The sequence below is a fragment of the Oikopleura dioica genome, chromosome XSR (genome assembly GCF_907165135.1).
Source record: "Oikopleura dioica chromosome XSR, OKI2018_I68_1.0, whole genome shotgun sequence".
Classification (NCBI taxonomy): Eukaryota; Metazoa; Chordata; class Appendicularia; order Copelata; family Oikopleuridae; genus Oikopleura; species Oikopleura dioica.
The window spans coordinates 4,483,371-4,503,393 of NC_137294.1; the positions used below are offsets into that span (position 1 = coordinate 4,483,371).

Genomic DNA, 20,023 nt, shown 5'->3' on the forward strand with positions numbered 1-20,023 from the left:
ATTGAATAAAATGCGATGAACGGGAGATAGAATAAAAATAAGAAAATAAAGTAAGAAATAGAAAAATGAGATAGTTTGTAGAGCAGTGGTTGAGGAAGGATGATAATTAATTAAGATGATGATGCATTGGAATCGTTTGAGTTGGAATTATTTGAGTTTGTTCGGTTTGGAAGGTTTTCTTTCTTTTCGATGTTTTTGATACGATCCTCCAGTTCGCTCATGAAGGACGTTGAAGACTTGAGCTTCTCGCGCAAGGAGTTTTTCTCCCTTTCCAATCGTACATTACGATCTATTTCATGTTTGTTTAATTAGTAGCAAGATAAAACTACCTGTGAGAGATTGAAATCCCTGTTGAATATTTCCGGCGAGTAGTTTTGTCGAATACAATTGAATGGCGTCGGTTTGAGTGAGGACTCTGTGCAGCCCACTTCTCAGCTGATTTGACAGCCTGCAATCTAGCGGATACGCATAAGGATCATCCTTCTTCTTCGAATGCGACGAAAGTCGATTCATCGCTAAAACAGCAATAGCGGCCTTTCGGAAGCGCAGAATCGCACCAGCTTTTGACCATTTTTCAGTCTTTGAAAGTTTTCTGAAATATTGGAATAGACAACTATTTATAAGACGAATTACTTTTTGTTGATCTCTCGGACCGTTGTCCTCAAAAACTTCTTCATCTTCTCAAAATGATCTAGCTGCTGAACAAGCAAGTCTCGCTGTTCAACCAACTGCTGCTGCTGGAGGTTGATCTTGTTCAACTGTTCAAGCTGCATCGTAGCTTCGTATTTTGCCATTTCGTCGAGCTGTGAGTTCGACATTTTCAACTGTTTCTCCGCCTTCTCGCACTTGCGAACAGCTTTGATCAGATTTGCCTCAGCCGTTTTTGCGCGCTTTTGCCACTCTGCACGCAAGGTGTCTAGTTCAGCCAGCATTCCTTCGTATTCTAAGAATTCCTTTACTTTTCAGACTTTCGTAATTAATTTTTTACCATTTTTCTGTCTGGCAATCTCGACCCTGAACTCTTCATCCTTTTCGGCCATGATTATTTCGTGTTTTCGCGTCAATTGACTCGAACTCGTCACATTCTTTGCTTGTTCCGCCGTCAGGTGAGATAGAGCCTGTTCAGTTTTTCGGTTCTGTTTTGACAGAGTTTCAAGCTTTCGTTGACTGAGCTCGAGCTTTTCTTCGAGTGCGCGTTTTATGTCCTCGTAGTTGGCAACTTGTTCCTTGAGGCTTTCACTTTCGTTTTCTTTTTGGATCAAGTTTCCGTTCTGTTGCTGCACTTGCGACTGTAACTTCGCTTTCTCTCCTTCAGTGGTCTTGTACTTGCGTTCGATCTCGCCTGCATGATTCTTGAGTGATATCAGCGACAGTTCTTGCTTCGTGTTCAGTTCCATCAAGTCTTCAATCTTCTTGAACTGATCAGTCAACTGGGCATCCTTTCGTTGGTTCAGTTTCAAGATTTCTTGCAACTCAGACTCGCTGTTTTTGATCGTTTCTTCGTGATCTCTGATCGTCTTTTCAAACTAACAAAGGGTTAAAATTTCATTCATTGATTCCATGAATACCTTCGATCGTTGATCTTCAATTCGTTTTCTCCAAGCTTCCTCTTCTTTCTGAATGTTGATCAGGTCTTCATGTTTGGCACGCTTGAGTGACTCAACATCTGATGCGAGTTTTTCGACTTGTCTTTCAGATGATTCAACTTGTCGGTTGAGCTCTTGTTTCGTTCTCTGCTCGTCTTGCAGCGCATTTTCGAGATGAGCCAACTCCCTATCTTTGTCCGCGCATGCTTTCGACAAATTATCTCTGTGAAAAAAGATTTAATGACTCTTTCAAGAAGCAAAATTATCACCGTTTGAGATTCACTTGTTCGACTTCTTCGGAGAGGTCTCGAATTGTTAGCCCATTAGACTTGATTTTCCCTTCTAAGCTGGTTATTTCTGCTAATCTCTCGGCAGCTAAGCACTCGGACTTTTTAAGCCGCTCAGACAGAACTTCTAGTTCGCGAAGAAGACCCTTCTGTTGTTCGATTTCTGTAAGAGCAAGGTCAAGCTTTTCACATGTCGCACTAAAAAAGGGATGTCATGCTAAAGTTTCAAGAAACAAGAGCTACCTCAGCTCCATTTTCGTGCTGGTTAGACTCTCCGTAACTTCGTTTCTCGACATGTTTGCATGCTCGAGCTCAACGCAAAGGGTGCGATTGTGATTTTGCTTTCGAGCGCTTTGCTCCTCCACCTGCGCCAGTCGAGTCCCTAGCGTTTCCTTTTCCGACGTCAGGGCTGCGTTTTGGCTTCTCAAGCCTTCAACTTCTATTCTAGAGAGTTTCAGGCGATTTTCGAGGTCTTCTTTCTGACGCGAGCTTTCGTCGGCGCGGGATTCCGTTTGTTGAAGGCGACGTTTTTCAACTTCCACGGCTTCATTTGACTCCCTCAGTTTCTTTGACAGTTGTTGATGCTCTTTCTAAATGAAACTATTCTATATATTTTTACATAATCAGAGAAATACCTTCATTTGCGACACAATATCCTCGCCACCGTCGAGCTTCGACTGTAAGTGCTTGATTTTCTTTGACAGAGAGCCATTCGCCTGCGTTAAAGTGAGCTTTTCGTCCTTGAGTCTTTTGATCTCACGATTTAAATTGGTGTGAATCTCGCAAAACTGCGCATTCTCCGCCGCTAATTTACGCGTCTCGTCAATGAGCCTCCCGAGATCAACTCCGTCATCCATTCTAAAACGGAGCAAAAAACTTATAGAGGAAGTTATTTGAAATGATATTGAAACGAAATTGAATAGGTCTTGAGGTGATTTTAAATCGATTTCATATTTTTTCTTATAAATTCGGCTTCGTTAAGGGAATTTTTAGATCGTTGAACAGCTTCTCGTTCCACAGAGCGTATTTCATCGTGTTACTGCCGATCAGTTAATAATCATTTTAAGTTATGAAAAAAGAAATTCGTTTATTTGTAGGCTACAAATAAACGAACTCATTTATCGAAAAAATGTCAACATTTATGAAAAAAGAAATTGATTTGTAACTGTAGCTGAGTCGATTTGAAGTGTCATGTTGCTCGTTTGCATGAATCGAGTGGTTGACTTGCGTCCAGACCTGGAGCATTATAAAAAGAAGACGAGACCTTCCACCTACCTTGAGCCTAAAACCCTGCTTCAGCAAATCACCAAATGGTGATTCCTCTGGCTTTTCATAAGCTAGCAGTCCCATGGCTCGTTCCAAGTCTGGGAGACACTCTGGATGATCCCCCTTTTCGACAATATCTTCCTGCGCGAACTTGATTGCTTCGGTGAAGTCCTTGGCACGAATGAGCTCGACAAGGTGCAGGGTTTGAAGGTAAAAGTGGAGAAGATGATCGTCGTCCAGCATTTCTGGGAAGTTTTGATTGATCAGCGATTCAGCCTTTTTTATGTCGCCGCTGAGAATTGCTTCGCGGATCTAGTCTGAAATTCGTAAATGGAAATAATCAACCACAATTAAAAAAATCGACTCGTTCAATTTACAGTTACTTACAGAGCGTTGTATCTTTTGTAAGTCGGAAGGTTCCCCGTCTTCTATCTCATTGAGAAAGCCGATTTCTTTCGCCTCTTCGTCCATGATCTGGGACACATCGTGAAAGCCCTCACTTGTCAGGTATCCTTTAATAAGTTGATGCATCAGCTTGTGGTCAACATGCGTTTTGTTCAAAAAGTCTTCCCACGTCTTTTCACGGCCGTACATAGGCTCCGGTTCCATTTCCGTCTGAATTGATAATATTTTTAAGTTTCGTTTTAAAGAAAGAAAAAACCGATTTATAGTAAAAAAATAAAACGACCAAGCGGTTGGAAGATTGAATGATAAAGTGAGGCAGGAGAGTTAATCATGGCGATGTGAATTTCTAGGTTTCAATGCCGTACTTCTTGAAATTTCGCAGAACGGTGTACAGCTTTACTTTCACGTAGCCCATGGCTTCTGCAGCTAGTTGTTGTCTGAAATGTGTCAGTTGAAGTTTTTTGATAGGATTCATGCCTTTGTTGCGTTGCGCTGCTGATAATGTTCTCTGGCTCTGCCAGTTCCGGGGAGCTATCCAACAAGTAAGATTTGAGTCGTCCACGGATGGACTGATCGGCAGGACGCCATGTTCCAATTTCGATTTCTTCGTAGCCAGCCGTTATTGGCAAAATACTAGAGCCATAACCGTAGAGCACGCGTCGCCCATTGCTGTCGACAAGGTACACTTGGATCATAATCTGTGGCCAGCCCTGAATACCTCGCGCGCCAAAGTGCAGATCAACAAAGTGATTGAAATTCGCCTCGTCTTCGTCCTGAGGCCAGTCAGTTTGAGTTTGCCCTTCCTTGTTTCTGAAGACACACATTGCTATCATAGTATTACGCTTATCATTACCCAGAAATCAGTTTCCACGCAGCTCCGTATTTAATCTTGTATCGGACGCAGAGCTTATTCTCCGGAAATCCGTATCCAGTGGCGATCTCTCCCAAATAGTGAATCTCCGCCATTTCAATTTCAAATTTCGTCTACGAAACAGCAATCAATCAAGAGAAAAGTAAAAAGATATATGTTTATATTCCAAAGTAGTACAAAAATAAAAGATGTGTGGTTAGAAGCAATTGACACAGAATAATGAATGAAAAGATAGAGAGCATCAGGCGGTGGTTGAACGATTATTTCGGGAAGACAGGATCATTCTGGGCGATTCGGTTGAACACTTCTTCTTCGGTTGTGAATATGATCGGCTCTAGGGCGGGCGTGCTTTTGTCTCCTTGTCCGCACACGATTTCGTTGGAGAATATAACCTAAAAATGCGCGCTAGAAAGAGAATTATACAGTTGTCTTACTTTTTGATCAAGTCTCAGCTCCAAATGTTTGACTCCTCTTCGCGCATGAACCCGATTTCTGTTGTAATTCCAGACTCGAATCATGGCGATGCTTTGGACTCGTTTGAATTCTAGCGTCACTCTCGGCTTTCTAGTTTTGGGAAGCTCGGCCAGCCATGTGTGCAGGTCATCTGAAGTGTTGTAATTTCCGTTGATGATGTTTTGCAATTTGGAGCGGGGATCGAGCACGCTTTCTCTGAAATCGTGGGAAGTGATTGAGCTCACTTTGACAATCTCGCCCTGAGTATTCCAGACTTCGAGGCCATTTAGCCCGGCGTAGTTTTGATCGCCCCAAGTCGAGTGAATGATCAGGTCGAGGATTTGGCCACTAGGTGTCACTGGAATGAAATCGCTGTACAACTCTTCTCTCTCTTCTTAAATCAAGGTAAAGAGCAAATAAAGGCGGTTTCTTACCTTCTATAGTTGGGTTGTTTTCTGAAAAACTTTCGGAAAAGATGAGCGACGATCGACCTTTGTTCTTCCTTTCAAAGTTGTCGATCAGATTCCAGCTTTCTTGGAGAATGTTTCGTCGCTGTTCTTTCGCGCGGAGGGCGTCACCAGTAGAAACACTGCCTCCGAGTTCTGGGCTCGGACTGGAAGCGGTTGACGCTGTTTCTAACGAGGACTTGCTCCCATCTGAGAACTCTTGCGAAGCAACTTTCAAAGTGGCAAAGGGAATGCTGCTGTCGAGCGTCCATCCCCGTCGTCCTGAGCGAGATGTGCACGCAGATAGCTACCAAAAGAGTGTTAAAAATTTGAATAAAGATATCACATGCGATTCGTCTTACCTGAGGAACAACCAACTCCCTAGATGAGGACGGGGTATGTACGCGTTCCTCGACTGACTCGATTGAACTGCTCTTTTGCATTTCCGGGGTGGAACTCGACGAAGCTTCAAACTTGCCAGTGTGCTCGTCATCGTCAAAGGTCTCCGAGTACATGATTCCTTCTTCCTCTTCGCTGTCATCGTCTTTGTCGAAGAAGGGTCCCTTGTCTTGCACCATGCTCTCCGCCCAAGACTTTCGAGTTGCGCGACTTGTTCCAAGCGCGGTCATCGGCTTCTTCGGTTCAGGAGATTTGGACGACGAAGCTGTGCTCACTCGGGATTGCGTTCTTGGCCCTGTTGCCGACTTCGCCCTCGTGTTGGCGCCGTTGACATAGGCAGAGAAACCGCGCTCGCGATCAATCTTCCGTTGCTGCTCGATGCTCTTTTCCTCGGCCTCGCGTCTCAGTCGATTCCGCTGCGCCAGAGCCGCCAAATAGACATCATGCCTTTTCATTGAGAAGAATCCTTACTGATAGAGCTTTGAAAAGCATTTTTTTAAATTTCTTTTTGATAAATGAAACAAAAAATCGATCAATAAAGAGAGAATTTTTAAATGCATTAATAAACATTGAATAAATTTACCTGACAGTTTTTATAAAGCCCAATTCCTTTTAAATTTCTCACTCAGACAAAAGGCATAATCTCAAGGAAAAAAGTAAAAAAAATCAATTTTGCGCCGCGCTCTCCGCGACGATGACTCATATTAGCGCGCGACGGCGGTGTGGATTTTTTCAAATTTTTACTAACTTCAGAATGAAATACAATGTCTTTTTCTATTACGGCTGTTTATGATTAATAGAAATGGTCTCCTCTTGGTTCGGTCTTGTACTTCTTTGCGGAAATACTAAGTTTGATTGCGTTGATAAACACCTGTCTTGTGAGATACCGTCTGATTCCCGCTGATTACTCTTCGCGTGTGTCGCCCTCCACTGGAAGCTAAAACGGATATAATCGGGCATCGATTCCGGAGAAATCATAACACAAAAAATGCTAGACATTTACCTCAAATTCACTCGAGTGCTCGGTAATCCCGGCTTTCAACTGAGAATGTGGGAACATAAACGTGAGTTTTTCATCTCTCTCTCGTGCGGTTGCACCTTTGAAAAGAAGCTCGCTGGAGAGGACCATACCGAATGCTTATTTTGGCTGACATACATCTACGGTGGAGAATTCATCGATTCTGAAGACTCTTATTGGATAGATCTCGACTTGGACGACACTCCTCACGTCTTCTGCGAGAAGGATGAACATCAGCTCACTCGCATTGATGAGCTTGTCAAGCTGAGAAGGAATGTTATGTTGGAACGACCAAACGACACTGCGTATGAGATTGGAGACGATGCCACTACGAAGGTGATGTACAAGCTTTTCTTCAGCGGCCCCGGTGTCACCATTGGCGGCGCTTTCATTCAAGTTCTTCTCGCTCCGATCAACGAAGATGTCGTCACATTTGACTTGGAAAAAGCGGAAGCAATGAGAGAAAGTCAACGATCATCAAACGAGTTGTTAAAGAGGATTAACGAAGACCAAGACAGAGATGACTCCAATCAGACCCTCGAAGAATCTTCTTCTAACAACGAATAAGAAGAAGACCATCAAGAAACACCTGAAGATCTAAAAGTTTTATTGTCTGACTTGACTTCTGTCCACTGCCCTTTTGAAAACTACATTTCATACACTACTAACTGTACTTGAATTTTCCACTTTTATTCTTTTCTGAAAACATTTATTAATTAAATTATTTCCAAAATTTATTTTCCATTATTACTCCTGATCCTGCTTAATATCCGTGAAGAATCCTTAATACATTACGATCACAGTCCTGATCAGTAACTGAACAATTGCTTCGGTGTCAAAACTGTCAATAATTCCTTCGATAATTGGACGAGCATCAGCTTTCTTTCATCACTGAATTTGAGAAAATACCATTAAGAGTTTAAACTACAGTTTGGGTTACTCAATCATCAGCTGTTAAAATGTCCGTATGACTAAGTTAATACTTTATAAACTCTTAGAGAGCTTCTTTAGCAGGAAAACATTTTGTCTAAGAGAGTATCCATAGGTGAGGAAAATATTCTTGCGAGCTTCCTTCGATATTTCTTATTGATGAGATTAGCAGTTTACATATACCAATGTTTATGCGATCTAGCATGTTATCAATTATTTATCTAAAAGAGTAGACTCGAGTGATTATTGCATGATCCACTTACTTAAAGTCTACTGTTTTTTGAGAAGAACAAACGAGATTCAGTGAAATTAGAAGTACCGACTGTTTAATAGATACATAAAGATATACCTGCCATTGATTCGAAAAGGATTGAAATCAAGGAGGAAAATTTCGGCGATAATTGGCCGTTATTCTATGTAAAGAAGGACTCCTAGCGAAGCCAATTGCGGATTGATACAGTTGTCTGACAGTAGACGAGTATCTCCGCTTGATCAGGTGGAAGTAAAATCAATCAGACGCCAGAATTGACTGCCGATAATTCCAGTAAATCTTTAATCAATATTTAGTTTAAAAATCAACGACGAGCACGATATTCCATCGAACAATGACCCGGGCAATCTACTTTTTCTTTTTGATATGTTCCGCTGCGGTCTCCGTAAGTTTTCAGCTAGAGACTAAAATTTTCATTTTTTCAGGCTTCCGAGCACTTCCATGGTGAAAAGAGGAATTGGGCATTCGGCGATTTGATGAATCCCGACGGCTCCTTCGCCTTCGACAGTAAACGCAGCTTCGAACCCAGCTTTCGAATGCACAAACGGAACACTCCAATAGGAAGTGCCTGGCGAAATTGGCTTGATAAATAGTTTTCGTTCATTGTTGATAAATTATAATTATTCGCATGGGAACATTTATCATTAGAATTCTTCTCTAACAACTCATTAATTTGTGTTTTCTCTCATTTCGTTAATTTTAATTATTGTAGGAATTGAGAGGGTATTTTGGAGCAACTCATATGCCCCAAGAGTTTGACCATGACTTGGATTTAGATGACGTTAAATCTATGCTAACTGCTGCCAAGGGTCCTAAAACTATTCGAATTTAATTAGACTAAGAAATCAATAAGGACCTGTAATCAGCGTTTAAGTCATTCATCCAGCCTTACAAAGCGGGGAATGATGGACAGAAACTTTGACCTTCGTCTGTTGGATCCTCTAGCCATTCAAGAACTCTCCAAGAATCGCTGACTCAGCTTCCTTCTATATCGACCTTTTCGGACAATTTATCTTTTTGTTTTTTCTTTATTCTCCACGCAATAAAGCTGTAAAAGGCTAATCGTCTGCAATTTTTTCAGCAAAATCGCATTTAGAAATTAATTAAAACGGAACCGCAACGTCAGAAAATCAGACAGAGTTTGAATCAATCACCTGATAAATCTGAATAACACGACAGCAGGACGTAACGACAACTTTAGAATGCGCCCAGTTGAACATTAAACTTATGTTTTACACAAAATTATTTCTTCTTTATCGGATACACAAGGTCTATTCGAGCGCTTACGCTATCTCCAAACTTGTTGTTCAAGTGAAATTGACTGATTTCTCTAATCAAATATTAGTCCACGCATCAATGGATGCGGTAATTGTCTTCGGAAGGCCTTAAAAGTATGGGGCCCATATTAATAATATCATATTAATATGGTATTAATAATGTGATATAATGGGCTCTGAAAATCGAATACGAAGTATGCCATGAGAACTCACGTTTACTGTCACGGTAAACATGGCGCGTTCTCATATTTACTACAAACGTGAAGGTCTTATTGCAATATCATCACTTGCTTGTGCGCTGCTTGCTGAAGCCTACAGCAAAATCATGAGTAGTACTATCAATACTCAATTAGTTTTCAGTTACGTTTACTACTCAAAGTCTTCCATTCAATATTTTTAATTAGACAAAAAGCTATTGCACCTAAAGTAAGAAACGAAAATGTGAAAAGATGGAAATTTATTTGTACAGCGTTTTTTCATAATAGCACCGTAGAGAGAAAGCTTGAAAATATTATTTCATCTTCATCGGTGCTCATAATATATTCAAATATTATGCACTTGTCATATTTTATACAGAAGTAGCAGGGTCGAAATGGGAATAAGATGTTTGTCTTTTTAAACGTGACAGCAGACTTTATGCTCATCACACAGCTTTTCGGATTGTGAAAGAGCCCATCGATAGGTTTCTACTGGACCAGCTGCAGGTGGAAGAGGTGCAGCCAAGATCAATTCCCGAGGACACAAGTAGCGTACTTTGTAATCGTCGCATTTGTATCCAATTGTCTGAAGAAGAATGTTAGGTATTTACAAGGAACGCACTTGTTCAAGCTAAAAATCCGCCTATCTACTCGCTCGGGATAACGAACCTGGTCACTGTCTTCACAAACAAGACCCTTCTTGGGCGAAAAGAACTTGAAAACATCGCCAGTGCTCAGAGCATCGACGCCGTCAATGGCTCGCACAGCTTCAATTGCAACAGGATTCGCGCAAATGTCTGCGGTCGCTCGTGCTCGCTAAGAAAGAAAAAGAATAAAATCAGAATTCTCAACCACAAAATACCATGAGACTCTCATTGTCTCCGTGGAGGTCGTCATCAAGCGATGGGGAATCGGAATTGTACCATCCAGTCCAAGCATAATCGTCAAAACTAAACTCGGGATCGTCTTGCTCTTCGATCAATGTAGCGATGCTGGAAATGACTTTGGTTGATTCAGAGTCGTAAGCGACGACGATGTCCATCTCGAGTTCAAGGTCAAACTCTTCATTCGGGCAGAAGAATCGCACTTTGTAGTCTGAGCATATTCCGCTAGGTTGATCTTCGCCACGACAAAGAAGACCACGAACGGGGTCGAGGGTTGCGAAAACATCGCCCGTCTCGCCAGCCGGTGTGTTATCGTTGACAGTTTGGGCCTGAATGTAGATCGGATTTTCACAAATCTCTGCCGGTCGCAATTTTCGGAGGTCCTTCATAAGCTCGGAGTCAGTTCCGGAAATTGGGTTGGAAGTGTCCATCCAGTTTGTCCATCGACCTCGATCTAGACAAGCAGGTGGCACGTCACTGTGGCTGATTCCTCCAGCAGGACACATGAATCGCACTAAACAGATTTTACTATGTTTTCGAAAATACTTCAATTTAAAAAAAAATCAAGCTTTTACGAGAGTTAGTGCTAAGAGTGATAAGATGAATGATGTAACTCACTTTGGATGCGGCCAGCCTCGAGAACGCGAGCCTCCGAGCTGATGGCGTTCAAACAAACTCCTGTCGGTCGCTCGCGATGTAGAACGTCGAGGTCCAAACTTGGCGGGTTTCCACTAGCAGGAAGCCATGCTGTCCAGACCCCCGAATCAGGCACACCGCTGATGTCATCTGAATTGCGGTAAGGCTGTTTCCAGGCACTCAAATCGAGGGAGTGAATTTCGGAGCAAGGAACTCGCGGATTCGCGTTTCGGTTTGGCGAGCTCATTGAGTCATCTTCTTCGGTGGCGAAGAAGAAGGGAAGGCGTTGAATTGAATCCGTGTCAGTACACGTGCACATGAGAGAAGATAGCGTTATCTTTCGAAGCTCGGTAAGTTGTTCTGGTGTGAACGTCGTTTCGCAACCGCCATTTTCGAAGTAGAATCTATCTCCGACCTTCAAGTCTCTAAATTGCGCCGCCATCATATGCGCAAAAGTGGGTCCAACGGCGCCACCGGAAACAGGTGTCTCGGCAAGCCCGCCAACGTACAGGTCGATGTCATCTACGTGGTCGTAGAGACCTGACAAGGTGTGTCGCATGTCCGCAGGGATTTCCAAAAGCTCGTCGAAATGCGCCGCTCGTTGGAGCCCGAAAAATTCGCGGTAATCGTTATATCCTCGAAGGCCGTGATCTCGACCACGTTGGATATTGATGGCGAGGAGATCTTTTCCGTACTTGTCCGCTTCTGCAAAGAGGAATTCTTTCATAGAAGTTGGGAAGGTCGTGTCAGCCATAAGACTGGGATCGACGACGAGACCACGAAGGACAGGTTCGACTTGAGAGCCGTTTTGGTTGACGTATTCAAGAGGATTGAACAAGAAAGCCTTCATTTCAAGCGGTGACTGTTGATCAGTCCAATCGTTTGATGGACGAGAGAGCTGGTCGAAAATCATCGAATGTCCGAAACGGAAAGCTGCTGTGGTAAATTCATTCGCAACAGAAGCGTCAACAGAAGCATCGTAACCGTAGAAGTAGCCAGAACTTGCAAGGTCGAGATTGTAACGTTTTGTAAACTTCTTGCCGAGCATAGCAGGAAGATACTCGTTGTAGGTAATGATTTGATGCATCGCCGCTGAAAATAAAATAAAAATATTTGATCGGCCTCTAAGACGCGAAGAATCTATCTTTATAGTGAAATTTTACCGATAATGAGTCTTGTTTCGTTGAAGACTGTGTCAGAAGTCCAATGAGGATTTAACGCTTTTAGTTCTCTCGCGATTCGATTATGCTCTCGCATGAAGAGCGTATGCATTGAGGCCAATCCCAAGTTTTCGTTAATTCGGCTTTAAAATTGTTTCAATAATTTAACCAAGAGATAAGGGACTTACGTATCACCGGCCAAAAAGCAATTTTCCTTTCCTTTTGCAAGCTTGAAGGGGCATGCAAAGCCTTTGGGACTGTTCTCTTCGAATATTTCGAATTTAGGCAGCTGCTCGAATTCGCCATGTTCTGGTGACTTTGGCTTGTCAGCTTTTAACTCGCCCGCCTCAGATTCCGGGTCTCGGATGCTCTCAGCTAGCTCCGCCGAAGTTCCGTAAACTGTCGTTCCATCAATGTAACTCGAGATCTGATTCAGCTGCTGTCTAGTGTACACGTCGCAATCTTTGCTCGGTGTTGGGAGACTTCTTTCGAGAGAGTGGCAAGTTTTTCCTTCGATGGTGAATTGGATATCATCCTCGGCGAGTGGTATATTAATGCATTCAGGATGTGGATTTTCGCAGTTGCAGTCCAGCTCTTTTCCATCGCTTCCTATAAAAATATTTTGGTTATCTGATTTGTATTGTTATTATTTTTCAATACACGTTGAACAATAAAATAGACTTACCTTTGACAACTGGAGTATGAACTATGTCATGAATAATGAACTGTCCCCATTGTGTGAACATGTGCGTCAGTTCCACACTTTTGGCTGCTTGTGAGTTCTGAATCTTGTTGGAAACAACTCTAGCTGGTGGAAGGTCACCGCCCTCAACGCTTTTCCTTTTTTGTGTTTCAAAAACATCAATAATTGAAAAAGAGCTTGCCGAAAACGTGCAAACTTGATCTTGAAAGTATGAATTTTCGATGAATTTAAAACACGTTCCTGATTGTTTCCTGCTCGTCGTCGTAATTGGCGTTGAGAAGGCGTTTCAGGGGTTGATGTGATTGACCGCGAGTGGGGTCGATTCTGTTGTTGCACGATCCGTCGTAAGAGGGGTATCGCTGGTCAGAAACAGCCGGACAATCCGCAGCGGTCATTTTCGTTGGGCAGAAGTCATCTTCTGACGATGTGCTTTTCGCCATCATCATGACACCTTTCAGTCTGTCCATTGCCTTCTTCTTTTCCCACTTTGCTTGAATGCTAGCTGCTTTTTCTGAAGCTTCATTAAAAGCAGAGTGGGCAGATTGGGCAGACGATCGACCACTCGCTAAGTACCGTCCAGCAACTTGGGGTTGCTCACTTGAAGATTTCATTCGTGGAATCTCGTCGTTTATTTCAGCCAACATTGCTTGTATCTTCTCATAGGCGGACTGTAACTTTAAGGCGCCAGGAGAGGCACTCTGTAGAGCCGCATGAGCGCTGCTTTCCGCCTGAAAACAGTATGTTTAATTCTCGAAGACAAATGGGGTTAAGCATTATTTGTCGTCAAATTTGCAAATATTATGAAATAACTGAAACTTTATTTTTACATGCGTCTAGTCCGAAATTCATGTTTCAATACTAAATAAGCGTGGCCTCAGAAATCGAGGCTGGGTGTTAATTAATTAGTTTGCCGTTATAGGAAACAAGAACTTAATAAAAATATGAACTTTATTTTAGAAATATGCCCGATCTTATACGGAGCGGTAATGCACTTTGCAAATGAATATTTGCACCGATAGCGGAGGCCTTAACCCTGTCTGTTTAGGTTTGGCTTACGTGTGCCCTAAACCGCTCGGTAGTACTGTCTTGAAAATACAGCACGGCAACGTGGTCATGATAATTAGGGTTCCGCACGATTCGGACAGAGACTTTATATTTACCAAAATTTTTAAATTCTACTAAAAATGACTAGTAGAATCCTTATCCAATCCTAGTTTCCCCCCAAAGCCATTTCTTTGGTTATTTTAAAGCTATTTAAAAATATAAAGTTTAAAAGGCTTATGCGCTCTGATTGGTCAGCTGCGCAAGCGACTTTTTCTAGACTGAAGATTCTTCCATCTGAACAACACAGTCAGAAATCATTACAGTGATGGATATTACGAGCGCAGGCCCACACTGCTCTACAAGGTACAAATCTTGAGCAAGTTTTAAATTTGAATCATTCATCACGGAATTCATATTTAGTTACAAGATAAACAGGTTAAGTACAGTCGTAATTCGTTTATCCTTGAGATAAACTCGTTCATATTTCTGCGCATAGTATCGATAATTAATCTACTATGCTTTCATCAGAATAATTAATTCTGATTATGTTTCTTCGCCATAGTCGAAAACCTCTATCCTATTTTAAACCTCAAAATTTCTTATAGTTAATTTTGGTTTTTGAAATTTGGGTCCTCCGATCGTGCGGAACCCTAATGATAATTAATCTTCTTTATAATCGGTAATTACTTGTAAGGATTACGTATGAGACTTGACGAGTCAACAGTCTTGGCAGGGTGTAATTTCCTAATCTGACCCCACATAGCGGAAAATCATGCTCATTAAATCCAGCATCACAATAGGCTGTTAGAGCGCGTCAGAAATAGTTACTTTCAACTTAGATTATGGCCGAACAAAGCTCATAAACCCATAAATCGACGCCGTAAAACACTGATGACGCGGAAGCATAGGATTATCGCAGAAAACTCTGGAAAGGAGGACTGTGTCTTAATTAAAAGATAAAGATTTAGGAGACTGTTGTCATTACACGTCTTTTTACGCAGTAGCGTGATGAGGGGCGTAGTTTTAATCAGTAGTAAAATCACGAATCAAGAATCTTCGACCAAATAAATTAAGAAATTCAAATGATTTGACTCCAATCTTCATTCAACTAATCATTATTTAGAAAAGGTTCTAAACGAAATAAAGTTCCATAATTGTTGGCAACGTGAAGTAGGGTTCTTTCGATAACGAGAAAAAATAACATAAGAGGTGGCGTTCGACCAGTGCTCATTTAGGCTGAGTCAGTTTAGCTAAACATTTGTGTAATCCTCACGTTTAATTTATTTTTGAGTTATTCTTTCATTATTCCACTGTGCTTGAATTTTGCTTTTGATTAAATTGGATCCATTTTATTGGCAATAAAACGATTTCAAAAATCAGTTTTCTTGTAGAAAAAGCTCTAGGTAAATAATAAAAAAAATATGAAGGATCTTTTGAATATTTTATAGAATCAGATATTGAATAAAACGCCGTAGGGTTCCTCGATAATCCGCCGAAATTACCGTTGAGCTGGCGGAAGCAAGTGTGAATAGAACACCGAGCTTCATGTGTCTGCAATAAAGGCGCTTCTTCTTTCTTTTCTTGGTTGTTGATGCACTCTCTGTTCGAAAAATATAAGGAAACGGTCTCAAGTGGACTAAGATTGAGCTGCTATTATGAGTGCATCTATAAAAATGAACGCTGAGCTGGCCCGCGCATAGCTCCACCTAGAAATGGTGCTCTGAACCAGCACCGCGCCTACACGAACAAGGGAGAGGGATCGTTTTCAGAGTGCAGAACTGACGTCAACCTGTCATAATGAGGATTCCGCTCCGAGGTGGGAATTATCAAAATTGCATAAATTCCGGCGACTCACCTGAAAAAAAGGAAAATATCTTTTTAAATAATCTGACGGGGAATCTACATTTTGACTATAGAAAATCATTCTAAGAATTTAACAACGTGAGTGTTTAGGAAAATCTACTGTTGCTTGGAAATTCAAATTTTAAAAGTGTCTCTAGAATTCGAGCAATTGAAAGTGCTCAGTTTACCATTTTGATGAGTTTGCTGGTTCTTATGCAGAAGAATATTCAATCTTAGGTCGACTCTATGTAATTGCGCGAAATTATTGCTGATGTATGATTCTGAAAAGGAAATTCTAACTCAGAGAGTGGTTTTTTTGGAGTGAATAATTGAGCAGAACCTTGTGCGTTCAGCAATTTTGGAAAGCCAGGACAGAAGTAGTGGCATTAATATCTCAAATGGAATGTTAGTTGAAATAAATATTCAGAGCATCTTATTTTAAAAGGCCATTGCCCTCGACTATTCTTCGAATCAATTTTGAACGACAAGAAACGAGAGACGTAAAAAAAATGAGACTTGCTTATATTTGTAATGCACTGGCGTTGGTGACTGCAAGGTTTGCGTCCTTTCTTAACTAATTAATTTTACTCGCCTGAATTGAATCCGGAATAAATTTGTCTATTTTCCTCACAGTTAAACTATTTTCAGCATGGGAAACGATTGGAACTGGCGTCCAAAACGTGCAGCCTCGCCCAGCATCGGCGAGTTTATGCGCGCTCGGCGGAACTTCCTTGAGCAGCTTAACTTTCCAGTACCACAACGTCGCCAATTCTCGCCTGATTGGACTGGAGGATTCGCACGGCAAGCGCGTTACCGACTACCCACTGGCTATGGCCGTGGAACTCACCTGCGCAAACGGGCCTTTCCCACAGTCAGCCTCCCGGTGCTGGAGGCACTGGCACGTCGCTCCTGGTACTCGGGAATCTGAATGTCCTGAGTCAGGACTCCTGATAAACATGTTGCTGTCCGAAATTGGTCATATTTATGGAATAAAGAGAGAAAAAATGAAGTCTTCACTTTATCAATTACAATAGTTAATTGTAATAACTGTAAGTTAGTTGCAAATTGTAAGGTCATCTAAGAATCGGAAGACTTCTATTAGCTGCTCATACTAGAGAGAAAGAGAGATTTTTCTGTAAATTATTTATTTTATGAATATATTTCTGTAAAAAATGATCTTTAAATTTGCACCAGTTTGTCGATCGGACGAGGCCAATCAGTCAAGAAATGGAGAGAGCTCATTTTGTACAGAAGGGATTGTTAAACTGAGTCACTTGTGGTAGGGTCTTTAACTTGTTCAACTACCAGATCGTCACACTTTGTTTCTTGCGCATTTTGGAATTTGTACAAAGACGTTGACAACAACGATGAGAGTAGCTAAGCAGAAGTAGAATGTGGAAAGAAGCTGGCAGTTCGATGATGGAATTATTTAAGAGGTGTTGAATGAATGTTGAATGAGCTATGAGGAACGTTTACAGGTCACATAAAACTAATTCATAAAAACGGGAATTTATAAAAGCTTGAAAATTTTTTTAGATGGAATCATCATTTTTTAAATAGATAATCGACTTTCAAGATTTTATGAATTCTAGTTTTTATAAAAATAGAATTTAATAATGGAGATGTTTTTAGTGGCAGCCACAGTCGACAATGATCGCGTCCATCATCGTGTGATGCTTCATCGGCTCTTTGGGGTTGTTGTGGTAGGCTATTCCTATAGATGCATTCTCGTAGCTCTTGGGGAAGCACTGCGCGGGGATGATGGATCGGCTGAAGTCGGTGCTGGCCTTTTCGTTGGCGTGGGCGAAGTGCTCCTTGATGTTTCTGTAGCTGAAGATATGATCCCGCGCGCTGCTTTTCGACTGGTTGTCGTAGTCCTCCGTGCACTGTTGCTGTGAGATGGAGCGCAAGTGGAGCACGCGCTCATCGTACGGCTGCCTGCTGTTCTTCTGCTGCTTCGGGTGCATTTTGTGCTGGGGGTTGATGCACGTACCAACGTTGATGATGCTCGGCTCGACGGTGACGCTCTGGTACATTTCGGAAATGTCGACGACGAGCTCGTACCGGCGACAGCTGGGAGCGGACCAACTCCTCGAAGTATCTCGTCTGGCGCGTGCGTGCTGAATAGCTCTAGTGGATCGTCTGCTGCGGATTTTTCGCGCACATGAGCTTTTTGAATCGAATTCGAAATACAAATCATCCACAGGCTTGTATTCGGCAACAGCGTCGTGATACTCGGGCATCGAGCGCAGCAGCTGACTCTTTGCGCGCTCGAGCTTTCTTGTATGTACTTCTGCGTAAGCTCTGAAGTTATTCGTTTATTAAACTGTTCATAGCTGATAATAGTGGAATTACCTTTTAGGGTTGTTTGTGTATTGCTTGAAGTTTGAAACTCTCATCGAGCCAAGCTGACTGAGAGGCTTGTCGTCCAAAAGAAACTGGATTTCGATGTCTAGCTCGAGGCGTTCAGTATACTAAAAAACAGTTATGAGCTTGAAGTAATAAGAAAATCATAGTTTCGACGAAAACATTAAATAAGCAAGAAACAAGTTCTTGTGCACTTACAAGTTTGATAAGGTCGGTCGGGACAGTGAGACGGGCGTTGCACATGTTCTTGAACTGCTTGTTTGTGAGTTGAAATCGCACAGCCCAAGTTGTTCCGCTTCCGAAGTCGACTAAAAGAAAAATTGGCTTGGTGATTTGGAAGAGCGGAAGGAGGCGAAGAAAGTGTGTATCGCGGTTATTGAGCGTAAAAGAGGAATGTCCGGGAAGCGATAAAATCCAGAGAGAGAAAGTGCGCCAATACACAAATTGTATTCTAGCTTTCACTGATAAAACTCAGAGATAGCGGAAATCCCTCCCGGAAATCGCTCTTTCATGCGCCAATTCTCCAAATACACAAAAATCTAATCCAGACTTACAAATTGAAAAGTACTTTCGATAATCTAAAGCCGATTTAGTCTGTTGCCTAAATATACTAATTCTTATCTTAATTTAAGTTTACTTTGCTTGACCCTGAAAATCAAGGGCAACATTGACCTTGCTATTATTTTCATGGAAAACAATAGGAAGATCGAAAAATTTAGACAGAGATAAAATCTGACCGTTGGAAAATACTATTTGAGGTTAATAAAAAATGCAATTTTAAAGTTAAATATTAAGAAAAGAGATGATTTTTAGCTTTCAAAATGAGTTTTGAATAAATTTGGTAAGATAACAAGCAAAGAAAAAATCTTTAAAGAAATAAACGTGTGGAATAAATAGATTTTATAGGAGTGAATTTTCTTACCTTTGGGAGTGATTTTCTCTGAGTATGATTTCGATGGTGCGCTTCCTACAGGAGAACCTCTCACGATAACCAGGATCAACAAGAGTATGGTTGGTGTCATTGGCCTAAAACAACATTTTAGAAAACGTAAAGGCGCTGAAAAGGTGCATTTTTCGCAGTTAGCTTCTGGCTCAAAAGCTGATCGCCTCATCGCAAATTTAATCGCCGGGAAAATCAAAAAATAGAGTCGTCGACAATTTGGAGCTGTACCTGTTTTTCGGCGTTAAGAGAATTCTAGCTGTCTTCGAATATTTCCTTTTCTTAGAAACTCTAGTACTCTTTAGTATCTCTTGCTGCGGACGAGTTTTTCAAAAATATAGTTCGGTTGGAGCCAAACTTGGAACTTTTTGATAAGGAATCGAAATAACGATAATAGTAATGATCTCTGATTCAACGCGGGTACCTTAAAAACTCAAATATTGCGCGCTCCATCCCCCGCGCAGCGCCATCGTCGAACAAATTTTTTTTCCTAGAGCGGAAAATTTGGAAAATAGCGGCCTAATTTTATCCTTTGATTAATTCTCAGCAGGTTAATTCTACTCTGCATCTTGCATTGTATAAGTTATACAACTGGAATGTATCTGCGAGTAAAATAAGTCTTCGGAAACTGTCCGAAAATAGCCATTTATGAAAGTTCTCAGGTAAAAAGATTCGCTGAGGACAAAATTTCAACAAATAAAAAATATTGAAGAATTTACCTGCCTCACTGTACCCGACAGAAAAACTAATTTCTACATTAAAAAAATTTCCAAAACAGCCTCGTCTATCTAGAAAACACTAGAATCAATTAAAAAACAACTGCATAGGTGTCTCTCGGGGCGACTAAAAGATGCGGAGCGTTCGGTTTCTTACCTGGAAAGCATGGGTTGTTTTTCAGTGCGCCTTAAAAAACTGAATTCTAGAGAGCAAGGGGCTGCAAGCGTGTTTTTATGTGGACAATCGGTTCTTTTCCGTTGATAATGTTGTCTGTCTACTGGGCCATATCAACAACAAACTTACTGTATCTCTGGACAAGCAGAT

General features: G+C 41.5%; 7 protein-coding genes across 8 annotated transcripts; 1 reads left to right on the top strand and 6 right to left on the bottom strand.

The window, feature by feature from the left end:
- Positions 1 to 27: 27 nt before the first annotated feature.
- LOC145707524 (uncharacterized) lies at positions 28 to 2,766 on the bottom strand. Its single transcript, XM_081785063.1, has 8 exons — positions 2,509 to 2,766; positions 2,117 to 2,463; positions 1,856 to 2,071; positions 1,569 to 1,809; positions 989 to 1,526; positions 634 to 943; positions 330 to 592; positions 28 to 289 (listed from the first exon to the last, which is right to left on the bottom strand). Exons 1-8 carry the CDS (start codon positions 2,728 to 2,730, stop codon positions 111 to 113), a joined length of 2,316 nt encoding a protein of 771 aa, XP_081641189.1. The 5' UTR covers positions 2,731 to 2,766; the 3' UTR covers positions 28 to 110.
- Positions 2,767 to 2,770: 4 nt separating this feature from the next.
- Positions 2,771 to 3,751, bottom strand: LOC145707528 (glucose-induced degradation protein 8-A homolog). The gene is made up of 4 exons (XM_081785067.1): positions 3,527 to 3,751; positions 3,149 to 3,451; positions 3,045 to 3,109; positions 2,771 to 2,912 (listed from the first exon to the last, which is right to left on the bottom strand). Exons 1-4 carry the CDS (start codon positions 3,746 to 3,748, stop codon positions 2,834 to 2,836), a joined length of 669 nt encoding a protein of 222 aa, XP_081641193.1. The 5' UTR covers positions 3,749 to 3,751; the 3' UTR covers positions 2,771 to 2,833.
- A 36-nt stretch (positions 3,752 to 3,787) lies between these two features.
- Positions 3,788 to 4,549, bottom strand: LOC145708341 (B9 domain-containing protein 2-like). Its single transcript, XM_081786001.1, has 3 exons — positions 4,398 to 4,549; positions 4,022 to 4,354; positions 3,788 to 3,981 (listed from the first exon to the last, which is right to left on the bottom strand). The coding sequence occupies exons 1-3, from the start codon at positions 4,508 to 4,510 to the stop codon at positions 3,891 to 3,893; spliced, it is 537 nt and encodes a 178-aa protein (XP_081642127.1). The 5' UTR covers positions 4,511 to 4,549; the 3' UTR covers positions 3,788 to 3,890.
- Positions 4,550 to 4,558: 9 nt separating this feature from the next.
- Positions 4,559 to 6,436, bottom strand: LOC145708340 (katanin-interacting protein-like). The gene is made up of 4 exons (XM_081786000.1): positions 5,677 to 6,436; positions 5,303 to 5,621; positions 4,850 to 5,262; positions 4,559 to 4,807 (listed from the first exon to the last, which is right to left on the bottom strand). The coding sequence occupies exons 1-4, from the start codon at positions 6,166 to 6,168 to the stop codon at positions 4,676 to 4,678; spliced, it is 1,356 nt and encodes a 451-aa protein (XP_081642126.1). The 5' UTR covers positions 6,169 to 6,436; the 3' UTR covers positions 4,559 to 4,675.
- Positions 6,437 to 9,651: 3,215 nt separating this feature from the next.
- LOC145707534 (immunomodulatory peroxidase-like) lies at positions 9,652 to 15,488 on the bottom strand. The gene is made up of 9 exons (XM_081785074.1): positions 15,336 to 15,488; positions 13,024 to 13,517; positions 12,772 to 12,920; positions 12,275 to 12,695; positions 12,090 to 12,229; positions 10,909 to 12,018; positions 10,269 to 10,804; positions 10,076 to 10,222; positions 9,652 to 9,992 (listed from the first exon to the last, which is right to left on the bottom strand). The coding sequence occupies exons 1-9, from the start codon at positions 15,378 to 15,380 to the stop codon at positions 9,825 to 9,827; spliced, it is 3,210 nt and encodes a 1,069-aa protein (XP_081641200.1). The 5' UTR covers positions 15,381 to 15,488; the 3' UTR covers positions 9,652 to 9,824.
- A 665-nt stretch (positions 15,489 to 16,153) lies between these two features.
- On the top strand, positions 16,154 to 16,656 carry LOC145710013 (uncharacterized). Its single transcript, XM_081787694.1, has 2 exons — positions 16,154 to 16,231; positions 16,324 to 16,656. The coding sequence occupies exons 1-2, from the start codon at positions 16,185 to 16,187 to the stop codon at positions 16,601 to 16,603; spliced, it is 327 nt and encodes a 108-aa protein (XP_081643820.1). The 5' UTR covers positions 16,154 to 16,184; the 3' UTR covers positions 16,604 to 16,656.
- Positions 16,657 to 16,816: 160 nt separating this feature from the next.
- LOC145707270 (uncharacterized) lies at positions 16,817 to 19,737 on the bottom strand. 2 transcript variants are annotated; one of them, XM_081784768.1, is made up of 5 exons: positions 19,702 to 19,737; positions 18,965 to 19,068; positions 18,241 to 18,350; positions 18,031 to 18,149; positions 16,817 to 17,979 (listed from the first exon to the last, which is right to left on the bottom strand). In XM_081784768.1, exons 2-5 carry the CDS (start codon positions 19,062 to 19,064, stop codon positions 17,304 to 17,306), a joined length of 1,005 nt encoding a protein of 334 aa, XP_081640894.1. In that variant the 5' UTR covers positions 19,065 to 19,068; positions 19,702 to 19,737; the 3' UTR covers positions 16,817 to 17,303. The 2 variants fall into 2 exon arrangements, with proteins under 2 accessions (XP_081640894.1, XP_081640893.1); XM_081784767.1 differs by lacking the exon at positions 19,702 to 19,737 and adding an exon at positions 19,214 to 19,649.
- Between the last annotated feature and the right edge of the window lie 286 nt (positions 19,738 to 20,023).